Below are 22,666 nucleotides of genomic sequence, written 5' to 3' on the forward strand. Positions count from 1 at the left end.
TCTCTTTCCCATGAGTTAGTAAGCTGTGGCCACAACATAGATCTTGTTCCTGTGAGTTCAAATAAAAAATAACAAACACCATTTCACTTCAAGGGCTCCGTAGTTTGCACAAATGGAGAAAACCAAAAGTGAAAGCAGTAACCCATTTAATACCCATTTAATCTTAACCAGGTTTCTCATAATCAGAGTATGAACGTTTGATGTAGGGCCTGGGTTATTCTAACCCAGTTATGATGCTTACATGCGTCAAACTAAATCCAGGTTACTTGACTAACCCGGTTAAGAGGGGAATTCTCTGCACATGTGAATGTAGCCACTGACTCTCAAAATGCTTTTCAGTGTGTAGCTCTAAGCTTTGTGACATTTTGGCATATTATTGAATAAAATTTACCTTTGGCTCTCAATTACGCTGGAATGATGGACTAGGCTTCCAAGTCTCTGAAATGAAAGAGCAAAAATTTGTATTGCATTTTTAAATAAACATTGGAGGGATTACATGAAATATCTTTTTTGATTGATGTATTATACTATGAATTTTGAATCAACAGTGCACTACATTTAGTTTGATCAAACAAATAGTTCGGTTAGTTGCCTGTTTTTCAATTTTTAAATAAAAGCAACCAACAAAAAAGCCACAAGTACTCTTTTTCAAGATTTAAACAAAAGCAGACAACAAAAATGCCACAAGTACTCCCATGTCAATTCTTCTTCCAAGGTCCACAAAAATAAGTTTGGATGCATACAAGGTAGTTTTACTTGTAATTTTGCTGTTACCACAGATCCACGCTCACAAATAAGTTTTCAAAAATTGTTCTTATTTATGTTTTATGGTCGAGCACTGAACCTTTTTCATTTGAAGTCCTTTATTTGAACTCAAAGGCAAAGAATCCTTATAAGCTTTCCTCTAGCGGGACAAGCCAAAGAACTGCAAAAGACTTGCACTTTTAATTTAGAGTGCAAGAACCTTGATAGGCACTCTTTTTGATGTAGGACATCATTTTAAGTGGTCTCTTGTATGGTTCCACCAAAGTTCTTTATGTACAAGAAAAAACAAAGTATAATTTCAGTTTTATAGTTATTCAGCTCCAGGTTTGATCTCAGGAACTTCTGAGAATTACTACACATGGACACTTGCTTGCTGAATCACACAGGATGCCTTGGTAGTGGCGGACTTTGTCAACATGGTGTCCATGGTTTGATAAACTTGTCAAACAAAACAAACTAGCAGCTAATTTCCCTGCAGTAGTAGTCTCTGAGATTCCGAGATCATAAATCATGCAAATTGTATGTCCCTTAAATGAAACAGAATATGACTGGAACTCACAGTGGGGCTCATTCATAAAACTCTGAATAGTGGTATTATATATAAAATATAAAATAATATATTACTATAATATAAAAAATAAATCAATAGATTAAGTTCCTGGAACTTAATCTATTGATATATCTTTTTTAAATGTATTTTCATTAATTTCTACAATATACCGTCTGACTAGATCAGGTGGTTTTTTTTGCAGCGCAGTGTGCTTTTATGAATCCTTTCACAATATGTAAATGATCATGTTAGGCTTGACCCGATTAGCGGCTGGATTCACAGCAAAAGAGGCAGTGGTACGGTGCAACCAAAAGGTGTTTATTCACCCACAAAAACAAAACTAGTTTGAGATAAGTGAGAGCCATGGCTGTGAGCAGCTCTCCAAGGTCCTACCAACAGCAGAGTCAGATAAACACCACAGGGGTCACTTAAACAATAGCATTCAACAATACAATATACTGCCCCTTTAACCTACCATTCTACATATCTATCGAATACATACAGTTAAATATATGTTGCTCTCAAACAATATACATTTTAGTTCAAACCCACACACAACACCCCCCTCTGCTATCCCATCACATGGTCCCTCCTGGAACTATATATAGGTGCTCGGACACAGTGCTTAATTTGTAAATGATGAGGTCCCGGAACACCAAGGGGTCGGTGTTCCCGCGAGTCGGTCTGGAGGGAAAAGGTTCCGGAACATATCAAGACAACAAGTGCATTGGAGGCATGGTGGTGCTCAGTGCAGCCATATAGCTTACTGTAGACCTAACAGCCTAAACATTACTAAATGACCGACTATATGACCTTAGAGCTCCGACTACTGGGGACCTATAACAATATTTGATTATTGTATAGGCTACATAATGCTCATTCTGTCCAAACTGATGGGTTTTTACAAACCTGCCCTTCAAGTAGTGGACTAAAGATATAACTGCACTGTGCACAACATAAAATGCCCGTATACTTGGCTGTGAGATATCCTAATCATACATAAACACATCAAGGAAACTGCACTGGCTTCATCTCTTCATCCACCTCCTGCAGCAGCACTGCTCCGAGGCCCACTCCAGAAGCATCTGTTTGCAAGGTGAATGGCTTGTCAAAATCTGGACTGTTGAGAACCGGATGGGTGCAGATTGCTTCCTTGAGGTCTCTGAATGCTCTCTCACACTCATCAGTTCAGCGCACTTTATTGGGGGCTGAGGCTCTTGTGAGGTCATTCAGCACTGCTGACCTCTCTGCAAAGTGGGGAATGAACTTTCTGTACCAGCCCACCTTCTTGGTGGTTGGAACAGGGAAGGAACGGATAGCTTCAACTTTCCCTAGTTGTGGCTTGATCTTGCCAAACCCAATGACAAAACCCAAGTACTGAACTTCTCTCTGGGCAACAGCACACGTCCGAGGGTTGATGGTTAGTCCAGCTGCTCGGATGCGTGGCAGGACTTGCTGCAGATGGGACATTTGCTCTTCCCAAGACACAAAACACATGGTCCATCAGTCTCTGGAATGTGGCAGGTGCCCTGTGGAGACCAAATGGCATCACACGGAACTGGTACATACCAAATATGTCTTGAATGCCGTCAGCTCCTTAGCCTCTGGTGCCAAGGCCAGCTGCCAGTAGCCTTTGCTCAGGTCCAATGTGGTAATGTACCTCGCTCTGCCAACCCCCTCCACCATGTCATCGATTCAGGGCATCGGGTATGGATCAAAGGCGGATATGGCATTGAGGTACCTGAAGTCAATACAAAATTGCAGTGAACCATCTTTCTTTGGCACAAGTACAATGGGACTGCACCACTCACTGGAGACCTCAATTATCCCCAACTCCAACTTGATCTCTTTTTGCAGTGCAAGGACCAACCGCTCAGGAATCCTGTAACTCCTCTGCCGGACTAGAGCATCCTTCTTTAGACGAATCTTGTGCTATACAAGAGAGGTAAAACATGGTGTCTCCTGGAACAGCTCCAGGCCCAGGAGGGGCTTGACATCCTCCTGTCAAGTGGTGACAGATGGGACAGATCCACTGGGGTGGGTTCTGCTGCACTGGTCGGAAAGAACTTACGTCCTCATCCTGGACTGCATGCACAAACAGCTGCTGGTGCACAGGCTCTGAGCGAACCTGGAATTCCTTCAACAAGTTTACATGAAAAACCTGGTGCTTTTTCACTTGCTCTGGCATATGAAGTTCATAGGTAATCTTACCCATTCGTCTGGTGACTTTATATGGTCCATGCCATTTGGTCAGCAACTTGCTGTCACTGGTGGGAAGCAGCAACAGTACCTGCTGGCCTGGGCCAAAGACTCGCTCTCTGGCCTTCTGGTCATACCACGTCTTTTGGTATTGTTGAGCAGACCCTCATGTTCTCCTGTGCAAGCGCTGTCATCTGCTCCAGTCTCTCCCTCATTTTGACCACATATGCCACAATGTTCTCTCCTTCTGGTTTGGGACTTTCCCAGTAGTCCTTCAGAAGGTCCAATGGCCCCCTCACTTGGCGACCATACACAAGTGGCGAAAAGCCTGTTGACACTTGTGGCACCTCTCGGTAGACGAACAGCAGATATGGCAGCCATTGGTCCCAGTCAGCACCTGTGCAGGAGACAAACTTGCGCAGCATGTTTTTCAGTGTCTGGTTGTATCTTTCTACAAGCCCGTCCGTTTGGGGGTGGTAAGGGGTGGTCTTAATACCCTTGACTCCTAACAACTGGTAAACTTACTGCAGCAGTTTAGACAAAAAGTTTGTCCCACAGTCTGTCAGGATCTCCTTGGCTATGCCTACCCTGGAAAACAGCTGCAACAGGCAATTTGCCATGTGTCTGGCCTTAACTGACCTAAGGGGGAAGGCTTCAGGGTACCGGGTTGCATAATCACATATGAGCAATATGTAGCGATTGCCTGAGGTACTCCTCTCTAATGGTCCCACAACATCCATGGCTATTCTCTCAAAAGGTGTTTCAATGATTGGCAAAGGCTGCAACTGAGCACACACCACCCCCCTTCCTGAAGTCAGCTGGCATTTTTCACAGGAACTACAGAACTGAGAGATCTGGGTATACATGCCTGGCCAAACAAAGTGACTAGCAATCCTATGCAGTGTTTTCTGGAATGCCATGTGTCCTGCCCATGGAATTGAATGTCCAAGTTCCATGACCCTGTGTCTGAATTGCTGTGGCAGTACTAAGGCCTCAACCTTTTCCTTTCGCTGGTTGAGTATCCCACCTTTTACCACATAGGTCTCTTCAAGACAGCCTGCACTGCCCTGCTCAACTCCCTCTACCTCTGTCACCTTCTCAAACCATGGCTTTAAAGTAGAGTCCTCTTTTTGCAGGCTACCTACATCTGGTGGGATTTCACTGTCTGAAAGACAGCCTGGTGTTGACAGCTCCTCTATCCTTTTTTAGCTGTGCCCAACAACTTCTCCCTCCTTCTCTGAGCCTTAGTCTTGGGAGGCTTCACTGGGCCTGACTTCAACTCTACTCCAAAGAAAGGCAACTCCCTGAGAACTGTTCCTGCAGTCTGAGCTCTAGTGGTAACCACATTACAAGGCTGCACTGGCTCTGTGGCTGGTTTTAATTCAGCTTCCCTGCATGGTGGCTCTTTGACTTCCTCACCTGAGCTCTGTGCCTCACTGTTACCAATGCTACCATCTGGCTGGTGCACAAGATCTAGGAGAGTGGGGACATCATTACCTAGAATGACTGCATATGGTAAGGTTGGGGCTAGAGCTACTGACAAAATAAATGTCTGGCCTCCTACTGTCAAATATACCTCTGCAGTGGGGTACTAGTGCTCATCACCATTAACACAGCTGATTATGGCCTTGTCTTCACTCCACTTTTCCCTTGGGACCAGACTGGACAGTACCACTGACTGAAAGCTCCCTGTGTCAAGTAGGGCTTCCTCCCGCTGACGATTAACCAAAACAGGTACAATGTGACCTTTCTCCTACAGTGTGTCTAACCTGGTTGGCTGGGGGACTGAACACAAAAGGGATGGCTTGCTCTGATTGTTTGCTGGGCAATACTGAGTGTGACCTAATCCATTGCACTGATAGCACCTAACCTCTTGCTTAGAGGACTTAGGGGAAGAATTCTTAGCCTTGGCTGAAGGGAAGTGCCTACTGCTGGAAAAACCCCTCCCCAGACCAGAGCCCTGCTCACCCCCAGTGGACTTACTTGTCTGGGCATGGTGGTTCTTCCGGCCAAAGGTGGTGTTTCTGCTCCACTTTCTGGCTGATGTTAAAACCCCTGCAAGGCCAGCCGCTTCCTCTGCCGTCTTGGGATCTTATTCACAGATCCAAACCTCCAGGTCTGGATGCACCATCCTTAAAAACTTCTAGAATCAATGTTTCTGAGATGTCTTTGACAGTTGACCTTTCTGGTTTGACCCATTTTGAGAACAAGTCTTTCAGTCGTACATACTACTCTCTTGGAGTCTCTCCATGATCAATTTTCAGGGACTGGAACCTTCTGCGGTAAGTATCAGCTGTTATTTAATATTTTGCCAAAATGGCTTCTTTCACTTTGTCATAGTCCTCAGAGTTGTCAATGTCCATTAGAACATAAGCACTATGTGCTTTACCTGTCAGCAGGGGGACAAGGTGGACAGCCCTCTCATCTCTGGACCACCGGCATACATGGGCAATTCTCTCGAACGTGGTCAAAAAATGTTCATTGTCATCGTCTGGAGACAATGGAAGTAACTTGGGTTCCCTGTGGAAAGGTGGTTCCCTCTGAGGTCTGACGTTACTCCTCTGGCTGGTTCCCTCATCTGGGTCTTCATCGTCAGTTCTTTCCTGGCACTGCTCCCCCTCCTACTCACATCCGTAGTCTTCTCTCATTCTGTTGACTTGCAACTGGAGCTGTTGAAACTGGTGCTGCATACTCTTCCATCTCTGCTCCTGATGAGAGGAATCTTTCTCCGTCTGCTGGTCTCTGGCTGCCTGAGACCGGACAAGAGACTTCACCAGATCTGTGAGCTCTTCCAGCTTCTCTCCTGGACCACTGCCATGGCCCCCAGGTCAGCTGATGAGCTTGCTCCCTCCTCTGGCTCCTCCTGCATGCCATTCTTCTTTGCACCTCTTGTCATCACCTCTTTACTGTGGTGCGGGCCCCAACTTCTGACACCACTTGTTAGGCTTGACCCGATTAGCAGCTGAATTCACAGCAAAAGAGGCGGTGGTACAGTGCAACCAAAAGGTGTTTATTCACCCACAAAAATGACATATGACAAAAACAAAACTAGTTTGACATAAGTGAGAGGCATGGCTGTGAGCAACTCTCCAGGGTCCTACCAACAGCAGAGTCAGATAAACACAGCCTTATATACCCTGCCACAGGTAATACCTGGATGCTACTAATTACAGGGGCTACTTAAACAATAGCATTCAACAATACAATATACTGCCCCTTTAACCTACCATTCTACATATCTATTGAATACATACAGTTAAATAGATGTTGCTCTCAAACAATAAATACTGCAACATATAAACAATATACATTTTAGTTCAAACCCACACACAACCCCCTCTGCTATCCCATCACACGGTCCCTCCCGGAACTATATATAGGTGCTCGGACACCCCGGGGAACTCTTTTGCCCGAACACCCTGGAACACAGACAAGCAAAGTGATTGCATGAACCAACAATTAAAACCCTTACACTGCACCAATGTAGTATTGCACTTAGAAATATATATTGCACTTAAGTTATACTGCACTTAGAAGTATTGCACTTAGAAATATTGCACTTGCCCATACCAAATCATAACATTCAACCAAACTGTGAAAACCTATTTCATGTCAGGTTAAGTACTGAATGTTTAATAAAATAAACATCAAACAAAAAGTTCGGAAATTTGTGTTTGGTAGATTATTTCTCTGTTGTAACAATGCTTCTTGGCAATACTTTTATACCGTTGGAAAGCCTGTTTATTTCCCTTTTTAAATGGTGCCTCATTTGTAAGGAACATGCATTTGTGGGATGAGCAGCACAGCTGAGTATGTGGGTTGCGCTCATGTAAAATTTGCCAAATCTTCTCTGCCAATGCCAAAGAGCTTATTCTGCTGTTGCTATTGACTCTTGTTTGGTGTTGTTTGGTGGATTGGATGATTGAAGTCTATCAGTAACAAGGAAGAAACAAGACATATTGGCAATTTTACAATTTATTCATTTAACAAACAGTCAGGAGCCTCAGTAGCGTGTGGAAGAACCATACACAGCCACAACAGCCTGGCACCTCCTCCACATGCTGGTCACCAGCCTGGTCACACACTGCTGTGGGATGGCATTCCACTCCTCAACCAGGATTTGTCGCAAGTCAGCCAACCTGGTTGTGTTGGTCACTCTAGCACGAACAGCACGCTGATCCCATAAGTGTTCAATTGGGTTGAGGTCAGGACTGTTGGCAGGCCATTCCATTCTCTCTACTCCCAAATTCTGGAGGTAGTCTCTGATAAACCCCGCTCTGTGGGGGCGAGCGTTGTCATCTTTGAGGATGGAGTTCGGTCCCAGACTGTGGAGATATGGGATTGCCACTGGTTGCGGAATCTCATCTCGATATCTCTCTGCATTGAGATTGCCTCCAATGATGACAAGCCTCATTTTTCCAGTGATGGAGATGCCGCCCCACACCATCACACTGCCTCCACCAAAAGGTGTTACTCTATCGGTGCAGCAATCAGCATAGCGTTCTCCCCGTCTTCTCCACACTTTGACCCTACGATCCAACTTCCGTAGGCAGAATCTGGACTCATCGCTGAACATAACGTTCCTCCACATGTTCAGGTTCCAGTGCAGGTGTTGCCGACACCAGTGCAAACGGGCCTGACGGTGAAGGGAAGTCATGGCAGGCCTCCTGGCAGCCCCATGAGCCCGGAGATTGGCTGCGTGTGGTCTGTTCCGGATTGCCGAGAGCCGTGTGCCATATCGTCCTGCAAACCTTGACTGCAAATCTGTAGAAGACAGCCTACGGTTCCTAAGTGCTGAAAGGGTGAGGAACCGGTCTTCTTGGGGTGTCGTCTTCTTGGGACGCCCACTTCGCGGTCTGTCTCTGACATCCCCCGTTTCATGGAACTTGGCCTTCAGTTTGGAGATGGTACTATGGCTCACTCCAAATAATGCCGCAACTTGCTTTTGTGGAACACCAGCTTGAAGTTGCCCTATCGCACAGGCCTTATCGAGATCAGACAAACGTGGCATGCCGGTTCTTGGAGCAGACACCAATTGACCACTGTAGCAGGGCCCATGCTCACAGGTGCTGCCAATCAGGTACCTGATTGTCAGCACCTGGGGGTACCGGAAGCTCAAAACAAGAGTCAATAGCAACAGCAGAATAAGCTGTTTGGCATTGGCAGAGAAGATTTGGCAAATTTTTCATGAGCGCAACCCACATACTCAGCTGTGCTGCTCATCCCACAAATGCATGTTCCTTACAAATGGGGCACCATTTAAAAGGGAAATAAACAGGCTTTCCAACGGTATAAAATGTATTGCCAAGAAGCATTGTTACAACAGAGAAATAATCTACCAAACACAAATTTCCGAAATTTTTGTTCGATGTTTATATCCAATAAAATACTTATGACTCGGTGTGCAATTATTAATGCTGTGCAAATGTTACTGTGCAAATAACGCTGTGCAAACTATTCAATAAGTCAATAAGTGTACAATATAAATGTGCAAATAGTGCAAAGGATTAGTAACGAAGTGCGCCTTCGTTACAGATCAAAAGGGGTGGAAATACGGGGAAAACAGTAACGCTAATAACGCCACGGTATTTCACGTTTATGAATGAGAAAACATCCTACTGTGATGGTATCTGCCCCTAACGTCATGCTAAACCTGCCGATAAGTTTTATGAATGAGCCCCATTGTCACATCCTACCCAATTTGAGCAATCCTTCTGTCAATATTTCAGAAAGTAAAAGGTTTCTTCTGAGCCTTTTATTGTCTAGAACCCAGATGAATCCTACAGTTCTCCAAACAAACTAGCACGTAATTTGTGATAAGCCGTGACCAGATTGATGCAGGGTACCTTATTTCTTTCACAAAATGTCTATTGCTTACCCTTTTGCTTGTGAAACAGCAGACAAAAATGAACAGCATTCCACCAGACACTGCAGCCATGATGAACACAGCCTGCCTGGAGAGCTGCCAGCTACTGTTTCCATCCAGCAGTTCTTCGTTTAGACCCTCATGTAAAGAAGCCCTGTTGGTATCATCACCACCTTCTCTGTTGGACAGCTTGTCTAAAACCGAGAATAGAGAGGAACATTAGAGGAAATATCTGTGCTGAAGAAATCCAACATCCTGCCTTTCCCTGTGCCAGAGTTATTGCCACTGTGTTATAGCACGAGTTTAAATCAAAGGTAAAAGCAAGACAATTTTATTCAAATTCTCTTTGCAACGCCCTCCCCTTCACAGCCTTTTGCATTTTGCTGGGTTGTGATAACAGTTTTTTCTTAATTTATCTGATCTGGTCTTACAGAGAATAAAATTCTTAAAAATTGCAAAATACTTGTATTTCAATTCTGGTTAGTCATAAATAATTTGAATGTATGCATAGCATTTGTTAATGCTGTGATTATGTATGTACAAAATACTTCCAATGACTTTTCAGTGCAACGTCCAATATGTTTTCTCATATCCCTAACCCTAAAATAAAACAGCTCAACAAAAGACAGTGTGACAACACAGGAACAGTTCAGCCAAAATATATTACCTGTTCTAATCATGTCTTTGTACACTGTACTAATTTTGTTGGATTCAGGCTTTGCCATTGGGGTTTGGAGATCCCTTGCTTGAGCCTTTAGATCCCTGAAGATAATTTTCAGTTTGTACGAATGCCTGTCGCTCATCTTAAATGCCTTGACATCCACTGTTGGTATCCTCTCAGTCTTATGATCCCCATTATCCATAATGCTCTCTGGAACTCTGTATCTTGCTTTGGTGGCCTTGGCTTCAGGGCCAGGGCTTGCAACCTCATCTTGACGAACAGAATTTGAGTTGTGCTGTATTCCAAAGTTCTTGGTATCCAATGATCTCTTGGCCAACAGATGTGCTTTGCTCTGGTCACTGCTGGGAGTAAGGTCCATATCAAACAGATGAGGAGCTGATGCGGCAGCATCCAGCCCAGACACAGCAATCTGCTCTTTTGGTGAGCCTTCAATCCCACTCCCCAGTGGACTGTATGTGAAATTCTCCCTAATATCCTCTGTCTCATCCACAAAGACAGAGGACCCCAGGGTTAAAGAACCTGGTCGAGCTAAGTGTGCAGTGTCATATGTGGTTTCAGGAATGTCCGACTCTGCTTTGAGGAGCATTGGACCATGCACTATTCTAGTGGGTGGAGGGGATTGCCATGACAACTGCCTCTCCTTTACAGGATGTCTGTCAGGGACAGCAGCTGTCATTGAGAGAATAGCAGAGAACCTTTCTGTCTCAAGAGCCCCCATCATGGCATTGTAGCGCAATGTGCCAGGAGGAGGGTGGGGGAAGCTGAGAGACATGGCAGGACTGGGCTGATTAGGTTGGCCTGGCTGCTTGGGTTGACTCCATAAGTTGAAGGGAGTGTAAGAGGCAGTGGTGGTTTGAGTGAAAGTAGGGCAAGAGCACTGGCATCCAGGACCACCTAGAGGGAGAGGAACATAGCAAGGAAGGGTAATCAGACAAAAACAACAAGGTAAACTAGAATTAAACAATTTGGAACACAAATAGTTTATAAGCAATTGATTACTAAAAATTAGGCATTAATGTGAAGGATTGCAAGTTCAAGGTTTTTACTATGTTGATGTTGGCACCAGCCAAAAACATTACAGCTTGTTTAGACCAGAAGCAGAATCAAAGTAGTGTAGTGGGATTTACACACGCAAATCACAGCTGGACTGGTGAAAGTATTTTGACAAAGAAAAAGAAAAAGAAACTAGGACAGCACTCCTTATTGACTTTTTATTTGCCACATGGACGTTTTGGGCAAGACGCCCTTCTTCAGCGTGTGTATTGCCAATACACACACTGAGAAGGGCAAATAAAAAGTCAATAAGGAGTGCTGTCCTAGTTTCTTTTTCATTATCTACTGCTTTAAGGATCCAGCACCCAGTTGTCATGGTATTATCGTGAGTTGAGTGCGTTGTATCTTATTATTTTTTCTATTTTGTATTTTGATGCAATCCAGCAGTTCTCTGTGAGTGAAATGCACTAGATGGAGGTGAAATGCCCCTGAAAATGACTGGCAGCCAATGACTGAAATATGCTGACATACAGACATAGAAACAACATCCTATGCCTTATCTATTTAAGGGTTCAACCTTTTGTTTTTTGTCGGTTTATTATTAGGGGAACACTATTGTAATTGTTAGGATTATTCTTATTATTAGGTAGCCAGCCAAAGGGCAGGCAGTCTCTTGCTATCCTATGCATTAGTAGGTGGCTGGGATTGAGTCCTGGGCGGTGCAATCACTGTATGCTGGTTGGTTTATGTGAAGTTCCTCAAAAGGTTAAAAGGCCTTATTTTTTGCCTTACGGATTTCAATTTCTCCTCCTTTTTCCCCTTTTTTCCCATGGCACAGCCGAGGGCATCACACAGCAAATTCAGGTCAGTCAGTCAGTCAGTCAGTCAGGTAACGCTTAGTGAGATGTCGCTTCGTGAGATGGCCTCTAGAGGGCGTCTCTGACTAAGAGATGACCCTGAGTCTCTTGACAGAGAAATGGGCCGGAACGCATCGATACGAGTGAATTCAATGACGTAGCGGCCCGGTTCTGAAAAAATAAATACAGAGCAGTACCAGTGGTTGTACCTGTTTTAGGAGCTTAAACCGGGATGCCGGGCGACTTTAAACAAACGCACATTCAAACAACAAGCACAGACAGTTTACTCTGAGCCGCGGAGCTGACAGGTTATTGTGAAAATGTCGAGAAAGAAGAAACTAGACATTCTTTCCTATTTTCAACCCAATGTGAGTACAATGTGTTCAAGTAAATTCAACTTGTTTCTATGAAGTAGCACCGTTATAAGTGAAGCTAGGCTGCTGTATTTCTGCCTCTCCACCATGTTGCCGTTCCAAAACAGCCCAGTGGACAGAAATCTATCTGTCAATAATTCTGTCCGTTTTCTGAAGGATCAGTGTGGCCGCCATAGAGATATATCAGTAGAGGGGACATTATGGCATTAAGCGTGGGATAATCGTCTGCTATCTTACCTGGGTCCAGTTTACCTGTAACTACAACAGCTACCTATGGGAAGCAACCACTGTTGTCCTGATTTGTACCTAACTGCTGCACTAAAAGGACCAAAGACACCAGACACGTTCTATAGTGTTTTCTATAGTATTTGTATAGCACTCAGTAGCGGCACCACTGCTGAAAATGGCGCCGATTTAAATGTATTTCTTCCAAGACGTAACTTAATGATGGAAGTGACACATAGTGGCGTGTGGTCGTGGACAGAGCGGACATTCATTTGCATATCTGTATAGGCTACTGTGGATTTTAAGTTGATTCAAGTATAGAAATGTTTGTTTTTACTGTAGTACTTGTTTACATGATGGCATCTATATAAATTATTTCTTTATGGATTGTAATCTTAATTGTAGGCTAAGATGTCATCCCAATAAAGTAACAAAAAAAGTGAGGGCTTATGTCCATTATTACCTTCTTAATTGGCTTAAAGCTGTCACACTAACCACGTAATGGCATTACATTTGCCTTTTATTGTATATTTTATCTGGGTGTATTGTTAGGTGTGTTTCAGTGATGGTGATATTTAATTGCTGCCAACATCCGTCTATTGCTACAACAACAGATCATTTGGGGGTTTTACATTAATAATAAGGAGATTTTCATAGACTCTTAATACAACCACTCAGATTACCAAAGAAATCTGAGAATTACAAGTCTTCTTGAAAAAAGGTTTCATAGTTTCTGTAAAGTAAATGCACCAATGAAATACTTCCAGAAGGTAATCTTTATGATTGAAAACATAATGACTTCACATAGTTTAGGTATTTTGATCTACAAACTACTAAAATGGCTCATGTTTGGTACCATTTTTCACAGTTGTCTTGCACACAGTGAGCTAAATAAAAAGTAGTAGTGATGTTTCAATAAAAAAAAATAGCATTATAATGGCAGCATAATGCACTATCACCATTGACTCCAAATACAGTCAGCTGAGAAGTTGACCCAGGTAAAATGGCTGCCATATGGTCCCATTCCAGAATAGGGATTCTCTATGACAGGTCCCCTCTACTGTTATATCTCTATGGTGGCCACAGCTAGTGGAATTCGACACACGTGCCATGGGCCTGTACAGGATCTGTACTTGTTTTCCTTATGACTAAACGACCAAGCTGTTACTGCCTGCCATATTGGTGCTAGCAGCTATAATTAGGTGGCTGGGCCCACAGCCTATTGTTTTTGTAGGCGTTCTTTATTGCTTTGTTTCTTTCTTTCCTCCTCCTGTCAAAAAGAAGTTAACCAGTCTGTTTTTTCATAACTGTAAAACTAAGTCAAGCTACTGTTTTCAATGTAAAACCAGCATCCAAATAATTTGCAGACCTTAAACTATAAAAGACATATGGTTTAAAAAAAAATCTGAAACTGAGCCCACAGTGACTATTAAATAAATAGTACTCTACACAGACATTTTAACTGTTGCTCCAATACTTGACCAATCTCAATGCATATAAATTACAAAAATTGTATCACCACCTGGGTGACATGAATTGAATTTTGAAAAATTGTTAAAAAATCCTAGAGAAGTCATTTTTCAGAATACATCTGTCTATAGGTGTGGAAACTTTGCTTCACTGCAACATGTAGTCAGTTATGAAGCTGTCAGGAGACCTAGAGTTCAGTGAGGAGGTACAGTCACAGCTTGCCTAGGCCCTTGCTTAGGCATTTATCACTCCATTTATCACTCCACGTACATATATATGTACGTAGGGTGTCCTCCACTGCACCCACACCAGCCCTCACAAACAGCAACCTTCACAAAACCAACCATTCATCAACCCCTTATATAGCCCACAAGGTGAGAACAATCAGATGGGACAACTCACCAATGGGCAGCTCCACCATACACACAACATGATTTTTCCCAGAACACATAATCCCCAATAACAAATTAGCAAATGCAACTACAATAATAACAACTGCAATAACAACTGCAGATTAACCCTCCTTCTGCGTTGCGTAAGCACCAAAACATACTCCACATATATAGACACATGCACCAGTCACTTCCAATATATTCCAACATACTGTATGTATACATACGGGACCTCCATTACAGAAGCTACCTAGTGGAAATTATGAAGTTAATCACTGTTTTTTTTTTTTCATAAACTGTTAAACTAATTAACTCAAACTCCTCACACATTTTACATTCAAATTATACCCAAATTGGTACACACATCAAAAATCATGCCTGCACTGCAGGACATGTCTGACCGTAAATGCTACTGTACTATTTGACTTATAATAATTACCCTTTAGCTTCATGAAAATAAACAGACATACTGTAGAAAGTCTGGATATGGAGAAGTCGACACCGAGCATGCATGGATAGTACACCTAACTCAGAAAGTGGAGAGGTACAATTTTTTTTAATAAAAGGTGGGTGTTACAAACATTTAATATAAGAACAACATTGGGGTTTTGGTCCTTTTGGATTACCTTCACAAGAAGAGTCAAACTTTGTTTAAAAAGACTGCACCTGAGGCATTGATCTAAAATAGACATGTTTCTGCGTCCACGGATGACGCTGCATTACCTGTACGCACATCCCCAACAGGTGATTTACACAAGTTGGATATTGATTTACTTGCTGAGCCTTTTACTAATTATATAAAAAAAAACTGAGGATTTACAACTAAAACCATCTGACTGACTAAACAAGCCATTTGGGACTTAGACTGCTGATCTGGCAGTTTGCCAGCCCATCTGTATCTACCTATTTGCGCAATTAAAATGGATATCCTTCACTCAATAAAGGAAAAGCTGCACAAGATTGACATTCTGGATTAGTTACAAAGAGATGACAATGATTTGAAAGCTACGGCTGACTTCACAGCAACTTTACCACCGTTGACGCAGGCGGAGGCTGATGTATTAAAGTGGAGGATATTGTGAAAACTTTTTTTGTCAGAGAGCTCTCACTGGATAAAGAAATGGTCCAAAATAGCACTTTTCACTAAGCAACGGGAATCGATGGAGAACATATACAAGCAACAAACAAGCAACAGGAATCTATGGAGAAAATGCAGGAGGCAAGGTTTCAAGAGTAATTGTGGTTAAGTTTGAACATTTCAAACAAAAAGAGATGCTTCTTAGTCAAGGGAAACAGCTGGCAGGGAAACAATTTGGTTTTAGTGACAACCAACTTCACACTTTATGCCAGCTGCCATCATCGCCGCTAGCTAATATTGATTTGTGAATCCAGTATCATGTATCAAACTGAACCGTGAGCTGAATGTATCGTTACATCCCTAGTGATGGTATTATTATAATTGGCTACATACATCAAATAACAGCAAACACAGTCTGCATTTTGACATTACTCAGAGGCAACATGAAACATAAAATATTAGTGAATTAATTTTGGTTCGCTAGTAAATTTTTAATTATGTAGTTAATTAATCACTGATTAACCATTAATTGATATATTAGTTAGCTACTACCTCTTAGTCACTAGTAAGTAATATGCTGCTAAGTGATTAAGCACATATTACTGAATCAATAACAACATTGAAATCTCAGTTTAATTTACCTTTATGTATTCATTACCTCTCTGGTAGCCAATGGTAATTATAATGCTAATATATTATTTATAATATGTAATATACAGTGCATATATATTATGATATATTATAACGTGTTATGTATGCTCATATTAAGAAGTAATATGGGAATATACCAGTAGTTATGTGTGTTAGTTCTCTGCTAGTCAGTTTTTTCTCTTTTTCTTCTCAAGTAGTATATAAAGATGCAATAGGCCTATAAAAGTATTAGTAGTATATATACAGTATATACACAAGTAGTATACTTTGTATATATACACATATATAAACTAGAAATATAAATGGGACACTTTAAATATAAACTGGACTCATATCTATAGTCTACAGTATGCACATGGTTCTCTATATACTTTTTATACATACATACCTTGTTTTCTTTATGCCTTGAGCAAAATACCCACTTAGTCTATATGAAAATGATTGGTGGTTGCCCCTGTTTTTACCTGTGGTTACAGTGTCAAAGACACTGGTAGATTCTGGGTCCTCCTCTGCAGCATACTCTGCTTGACAGTTCCAATCCACAGGGCCAGTGCTCTCTGTCATAAGGGTCCTATACATCTGGATCACACCTTTGGCCTTTTTCAAAGCCTCCTTAGGAGAGCCACGAAGCACCCTCATGAACCTTACTGGGTGGTCCTGCCAAAAACAGGAGAGGAGAGAACAAAGATAATAATAACCAAAAAACCAAAATATTATTTCAATTATTATCTAATGTCACACAATGAATTGTGTGACAATTGAATATATTCTTGATGTTATTATTTTTTACTGCCCATAAAAACAATAACCAGAATGTTAAACAATAGGAAGAAGCACCTGCTGCACACACTTAAAGCCCTGGGAAAGTGGATTTGAATAGTTTGTTGTCCCCTGTTGTAAAGGTTGAGTATCATTTTACCCATTCACCAAGGTTTGAAAGACCAGAAAAGACCAGAAATGAATAAACACATTTAAAAACATACGTTTTTGGAGAAGTGGCTTAATGACCTTAGCTCTATTTCAGGCTTGGGCAGATGTGGATTTGTAGTTTTATTCAGAGTCCCTTATTTGGCCAAATGAACCTGCAACACGTCAAGTGTAAACAATCCCTCATTCCTCTTACTAGTGAAAAAAAAAAACTTTTAGCAGTGGTTTGATGTTGCTGAAACAATGGCTCATAGAGGAGCAGGCAGAACATGACAAATACCACCTTACATGTACGAATGTATACAACATACACAGTAAAAGACTCCAGTCTCATTGTGTTCCAGTCCACCTCCATTGCACTAGAACAGAGCACACAATGCGCAAGGGATTCAAAAATGATTAAGGTGGCTGATATGACCAAGGGATGATGAGTAGATGTCAAAAAATGATTGCCAGTTATACGTTAATTTAATAAGCCCATTTTCTCACTGACGGCACAGTTGACACACTGAGTGTGTCAACTGTCGGCCACTGCCCTCAATGACAAGGTCAGTAGGGGCATGGTTTGGATGAGAAAGTGGATGCTGAGTAATGGGCCACTCGCCTTATATAGGGCGAGGTCCCATAGGGTTGAGTAGGCTCATCCTGGGTATGTATATGCAAATTTCAGTGTGCTGAGGTACAGATGACATGGTGAAGCCTGTGTGAAACAGAACAGTATAACCGTATACATATATAAAAAATGTAGGGTAGTCTACTATCATTACATTTTCAATGATAATCTTTGAACAAATCTTTAATCTAAACTAATATCAGTAGACAGTACACTATGACACACATAAGGAATAATATGAAAGGACTACATGAGGTAAGATACTTCCAATTGCAGTATTTATGACAGGAATGTTTGCGCAAACACTGTCGATACTGATACTAACACTGATACTAAACTAGGAGTGAGGTGAACTAAACGTGTTGCTAGAGCGCTGATGCGCTTACTGAGCTGACCAAATCAGCAAAATGAACAATAGACCCTGAACCTAAGTGGAACTGAATGAATCACTTAGTGATTCTGAACTGAACATAATAATTAGAATCAGCAAAGTGATTCATAATTAACACCTCTAATATCAACACGCAAATTAGCGCACAACATCATCCGGCAACCCCCTGAGCAGCCAACAGCCACCCTTTTCTTCATATACAAATACTCCTGTTTTAAAATTTGGTGAACTTCATTAAATCCCAAAAGATAACTGGTTCATTATCAAACTTAATTCAGAAAACAAAAACTAAATTTCATTTATCCAAATCCTACGGCATTGCTTCAACTTCAAATTACAGCATAAATTGCCTTTAGAGGGCAATGTGCTACGTGAGTGGACACCATTGTCATTGTCACTGATTTCTAACAGAAAGCTGGGGGGAAAAATCAAGTGGAAGAGAAGCAAATGAAAGAATGAAGTAAGGTGTCTAGTACCTTTTTAAATGCAAACCACAAAATGAATAAGACATGCCATCCATCCATCCATCCATCCATCCATCCATCCATCCATCCATTTTCTATCTGCTTATCCGGGTCAGGGTCGCGGTGACAACTGGGTGATCACAGCAACCCAGACGTCCTTTTCCCTAGCAACTTTCTCGTGCTAGGAACACCTCCACAGGGAGGCACCTGGGGTGCATCCTTACCAGTTGCCCGAACCACCTCAACTGGCTCCTCTCAGTGGCTTGATACCAAAGTCCAAGATACCTGAACTCCTTCACTTAGGGCGGCTGCTCCCTCCTCACCTGGATGAGGCAGGCCACCTTTGAGAGAACCAAGGCCTCAGACTTGGAGGTGCTGATCCTCATCCCGACTGTGTCACACTGAGCTGCAAACAGCTCCAGAGCACACTGGAGATTATGGTCAGATGAAGCCAGAAGGACAACATCATCTGCAAACAGCAGAGATGCCAGCCTAATGTCACCAAACTGTACACACTCCAGACCTCGGTTGCATATCCTGTTCATGAATATCACAAATGGCAGGGAGAACAAGGCTCATCCTTATCGGAGTCCAATGCCCCCATGCTTGACTTAATGTGACACAACTCTCGTTCTGAGTGTACAGGGACCGAATGGCTCGCAGCAGCGATGCCGGCACCCCATACTCCTGCAGCACCTCCCACAGGATACACCGTCATAAGACTTTTCCAAATCCACAAGATTAGAAAAATCCCATAACCCCTTGATTATCTGCAAGAAGGTAAAGAGTTGGTCCATTGTTCTGCGACCAGGACGGAATCTGCATTGCTCCTCCTGAATCTGAGGATTGAAAATCAGTCGGAATCTCCTTTCTAGCACCTTGACATAGGCTTTCCCAGGGAGGCTGAGCAGTGTGATTCCACGATAGTTGGAACACACCCTGCAATCCCCTTTTTTGAAAATGGGGACCACCACCCTTATCTGCCAATCCAAGGGCACTGTAACCATTGAAGAAATGTGTCAACCACGACAGCCCGACAAAAAGGTGATCTTTGCACAATCGTATGCGCCAGGTGCATACGGTTGATTCAGGTATCTGGATCAGGTATCAGGTATCTGGATCAGGTATCTGCAGATACCTGACGAAGGTCCATTGACCGAAACGTTGTGTCATTTAATTAATTTTATTTAATTTAATTTTTAGTTAAATTAATTTAATTAAGTGAAGACAGTGGAGTCTACAGATCTCTATTTTAACCACGACAGCCCAACAATATCCAGAGCATTCAGCATTTCAGGACGACTCTAATGCACCCTTGCAGGTAGTGAGCCCAGGCCTTGCTCCAGGAGTGGGACCCAGTGTCCCTATTCCGGCCAAGGTTCCTTTGGTTCTTGCTGCACCAGTCATGGGGGTCTTATTGGATCGCTATTTGTCTGGCACCTCACCTGAGACCAGTTTTCTTTAGGTGTCCCTCCCAGGGGCCCAGGCTCCAGACAACATTGCTCCCAGGGTCACTGAGGTGCACAGACCTCTCCACCATGAAAAGGCTGCCAGGGAGGGGCATGCTGTTTCTCTTTAAAAACGTACAGCAGTTTAGTATTCCTCTTACTTATTTCATCAGTATTTACAATTACAAAAAAAGCTTTATTCATCAATTTCTCCACCCTCCCACCAGACCTACTCTCAGTAACATCAACATGAACCCAAAAACAAAGGAGTAATGACATAGATATATGACATCCCATCATCCATCTATTGCCCCACCCTTTTCATAATTAAATGCCAATGGGAAGGTGACCTGGACACCTAACTGACAGTGAAGCATATTCCTTGATATTCTTCATAGGGTTCACTCCTTCTCAATCTGTGGCAGCAAACGACTGCTTCAGTTCATGTTTCCGCACCGTGTTCCTCTGTTCAAAGAGAAACTGGCAAAAACAAATCTAAATATTAATCCCTTATGTAGCAGATGGAACATTCTGGACAAGATTTAAGGTCCATTGGTCTAATACTTTTGAAACTTCCTCAAATGTTTTTGGAGTGACTTTAAGTCCCTCTAGTTTTTAGTACAGTTACAGAGGATATTAAACTTTTCGGACATTAATTTCATGCAGTTGCTTTCATTTATTTGATTGCCAGACAGTTTATTTTAAATTGGAAGCATTAACTCCCACTAGCACAGTGGGGCTTATGAAGTCACCACTAAAGAAGTTTTCCGGGAAGTAAAAGTAATGAGATTTCAACATAAAAATACAATACATTCTTGTTTTTTGGCATAAATTGTCAAAAGGTATATGGTATGATAGTTAGAATGAGCTAAAAAGACATTTTTTTTATTTCAGTGTGACTTTAAAGCTGCACTTGGCAACTTTGCATGTTGGCAGACCCAAATGGCAGCAAGATATAACTGTTAGGATTAGGGTTTTATTACCTAGAAACGCCCGTCAGTAAACAAAAAATAAAGTGTTAAAAATAGATAGTAGATCAGCGTTTTGATGCAAAGGTTCCAGAAGAGCGGAATAGGCAATTCAAAAGGGCCTGTTGTCTGGTGACCATTTACAATGCCAGAGTAGCTAGAAGATGCAGTCAAATCACCAGTCTCATTCTTGGAAATCAACTGAAACAGTGGCAAATCATTTGAATTGTAGTGTTTAGTTTGTTTTTAAGCATAATTTACAAAAGGTAAGTTATTTAACCTCACACTAAGCGTTTAGACCCTAATGTCCAACAAAGGTTCAACAGAGGGCAATGCGCTACTCAAATCAGTGTCATTCCCATCAATGACCCTCAAATAACATGAGTTCAGGAAAAGGAAATCAAATGAAAAAGTGGTAAGTTGTTTTTGTTACAGCTATTCTAAGAGGTGAGGAGGACAACACTTAAGGGCAGCAATACAGGAGACAGATACAAAAGGAAAAACACAACACAATTTATATGGGAGGACTGGAAGGAATGTCAACAAAACAGCATATGATTGAAAGAGTTATAGGATGAGAAGGAAAGGATTGTTCCCTGAGAAACAGAAACTCGAGCGAGTAGTTCAAATAACAGCAATTTTGATAATAGTATTACTTGCTAGCAGTGTTGGGGGTAACAGTAAGGGTTACAGTAACCAGATAATTTTTTTGTGGTAACAACTAACTTAACGCATTAGTTTTATTCAATTTATGTAATCAGGTATTAGTTACTTTCTCAAAGTTACATTTCGCTACTTTTATTTTTCTTTCAAATGGTTAAATGTTTAGTTAGTGCAAATTAAAAACAATTAAGGCATTGTACGCTACATATGTTATTAAAAGCAGACTGTGCAGCAGGCTGCAGCACGGTGGAGGCTTGTAGGTTATGACTCACTTTAGGAATGAACACAAAAATAAACTGCAGAACTTGGAAACATTCACATTACTTTGAACTGATCAAAGAAAAGGGTAAGAACATTATTTTTAACTGTAAGTTTAGCTTTCACTATCACACCTGAAGATTTGAATTGAAAGCGCTTGTGCTTGAGTACTGTCCTATTTACAGTGGAACCAGGTAAATGAAAGTTACCTTGATGTTTTCTTTAGACAACAGTAGATTGTTACTTCAGGCTGTGTCCCAAACGTGATGATTATTGATGATTTCTGTACAATAATAGTGATGACATCAGCAGAAGAGGTATTTTAAAGGCATGATTTTAAGTGGGTAATGTAAAAGTACTCTAACGTGTTACTTTTAATAAAGACTAATTTAGGAACATAAGTTTCAAAAGTAACTTTCCCCAACACTGTTTGCTAGTGCCTTGTAGTCTGCTAGTCTGCAATCTTATATGGTATACTGCGGCATTGAATTGGAATTAGCTTTTTTACACTGCCTGAAGTAGTAGTAGTAGTTTGGCTGAAACGTGTTGTGTGTAAGTTAGTACCTGAATGTTTTGTGGTTTTTGTTCTTGACTTTTGGAAGATGTGCCACTTCTAACGGAAGTAATTGTGTCCACATGTCAAAAAAGGATTAAAGTGAGTTTTTACATGCAAGGAAGCCCTGCCCCTGTACCTTATTGAATTGGCATTGAAAACAAAAACTTAACTGAAAAAAACAATCTTGGCACTGAAAATTTTTTTATTGAAAAACAAAAAAATTGGCATAAAAAAATCAAAACGTTTCCCCATACTGCGGGAGTGATGTTTCCACCT

General features: G+C 41.8%; 1 protein-coding gene across 1 annotated transcript in view; it reads right to left on the reverse strand.

The window, feature by feature from the left end:
* Positions 1 to 391: 391 nt before the first annotated feature.
* The window catches only part of LOC139649494 (uncharacterized), a gene marked incomplete at its 3' end in the record, with an annotated part of 37,496 nt that continues 15,221 nt past the window's right edge, over positions 392 to 22,666 (reverse strand). The window contains exons 5-8 of the mRNA XM_071525909.1: positions 16,567 to 16,759; positions 10,048 to 10,956; positions 9,393 to 9,574; positions 392 to 438 (exon numbers count right to left, since the gene is read on the reverse strand). Of these exons, the coding sequence (XP_071382010.1) occupies positions 392 to 438; positions 9,393 to 9,574; positions 10,048 to 10,956; positions 16,567 to 16,759 (1,331 nt within the window). The remainder of the gene's footprint in view (positions 439 to 9,392; positions 9,575 to 10,047; positions 10,957 to 16,566; positions 16,760 to 22,666) is intronic.

This window comes from Centroberyx affinis, unplaced genomic scaffold (assembly GCF_046629955.1).
Source record: "Centroberyx affinis isolate AG114_WGS23_722 - 3 ecotype Tasmania unplaced genomic scaffold, CSIRO-AGI_Caff_v1 ptg001357l_1, whole genome shotgun sequence".
Classification (NCBI taxonomy): Eukaryota; Metazoa; Chordata; class Actinopteri; order Beryciformes; family Berycidae; genus Centroberyx; species Centroberyx affinis.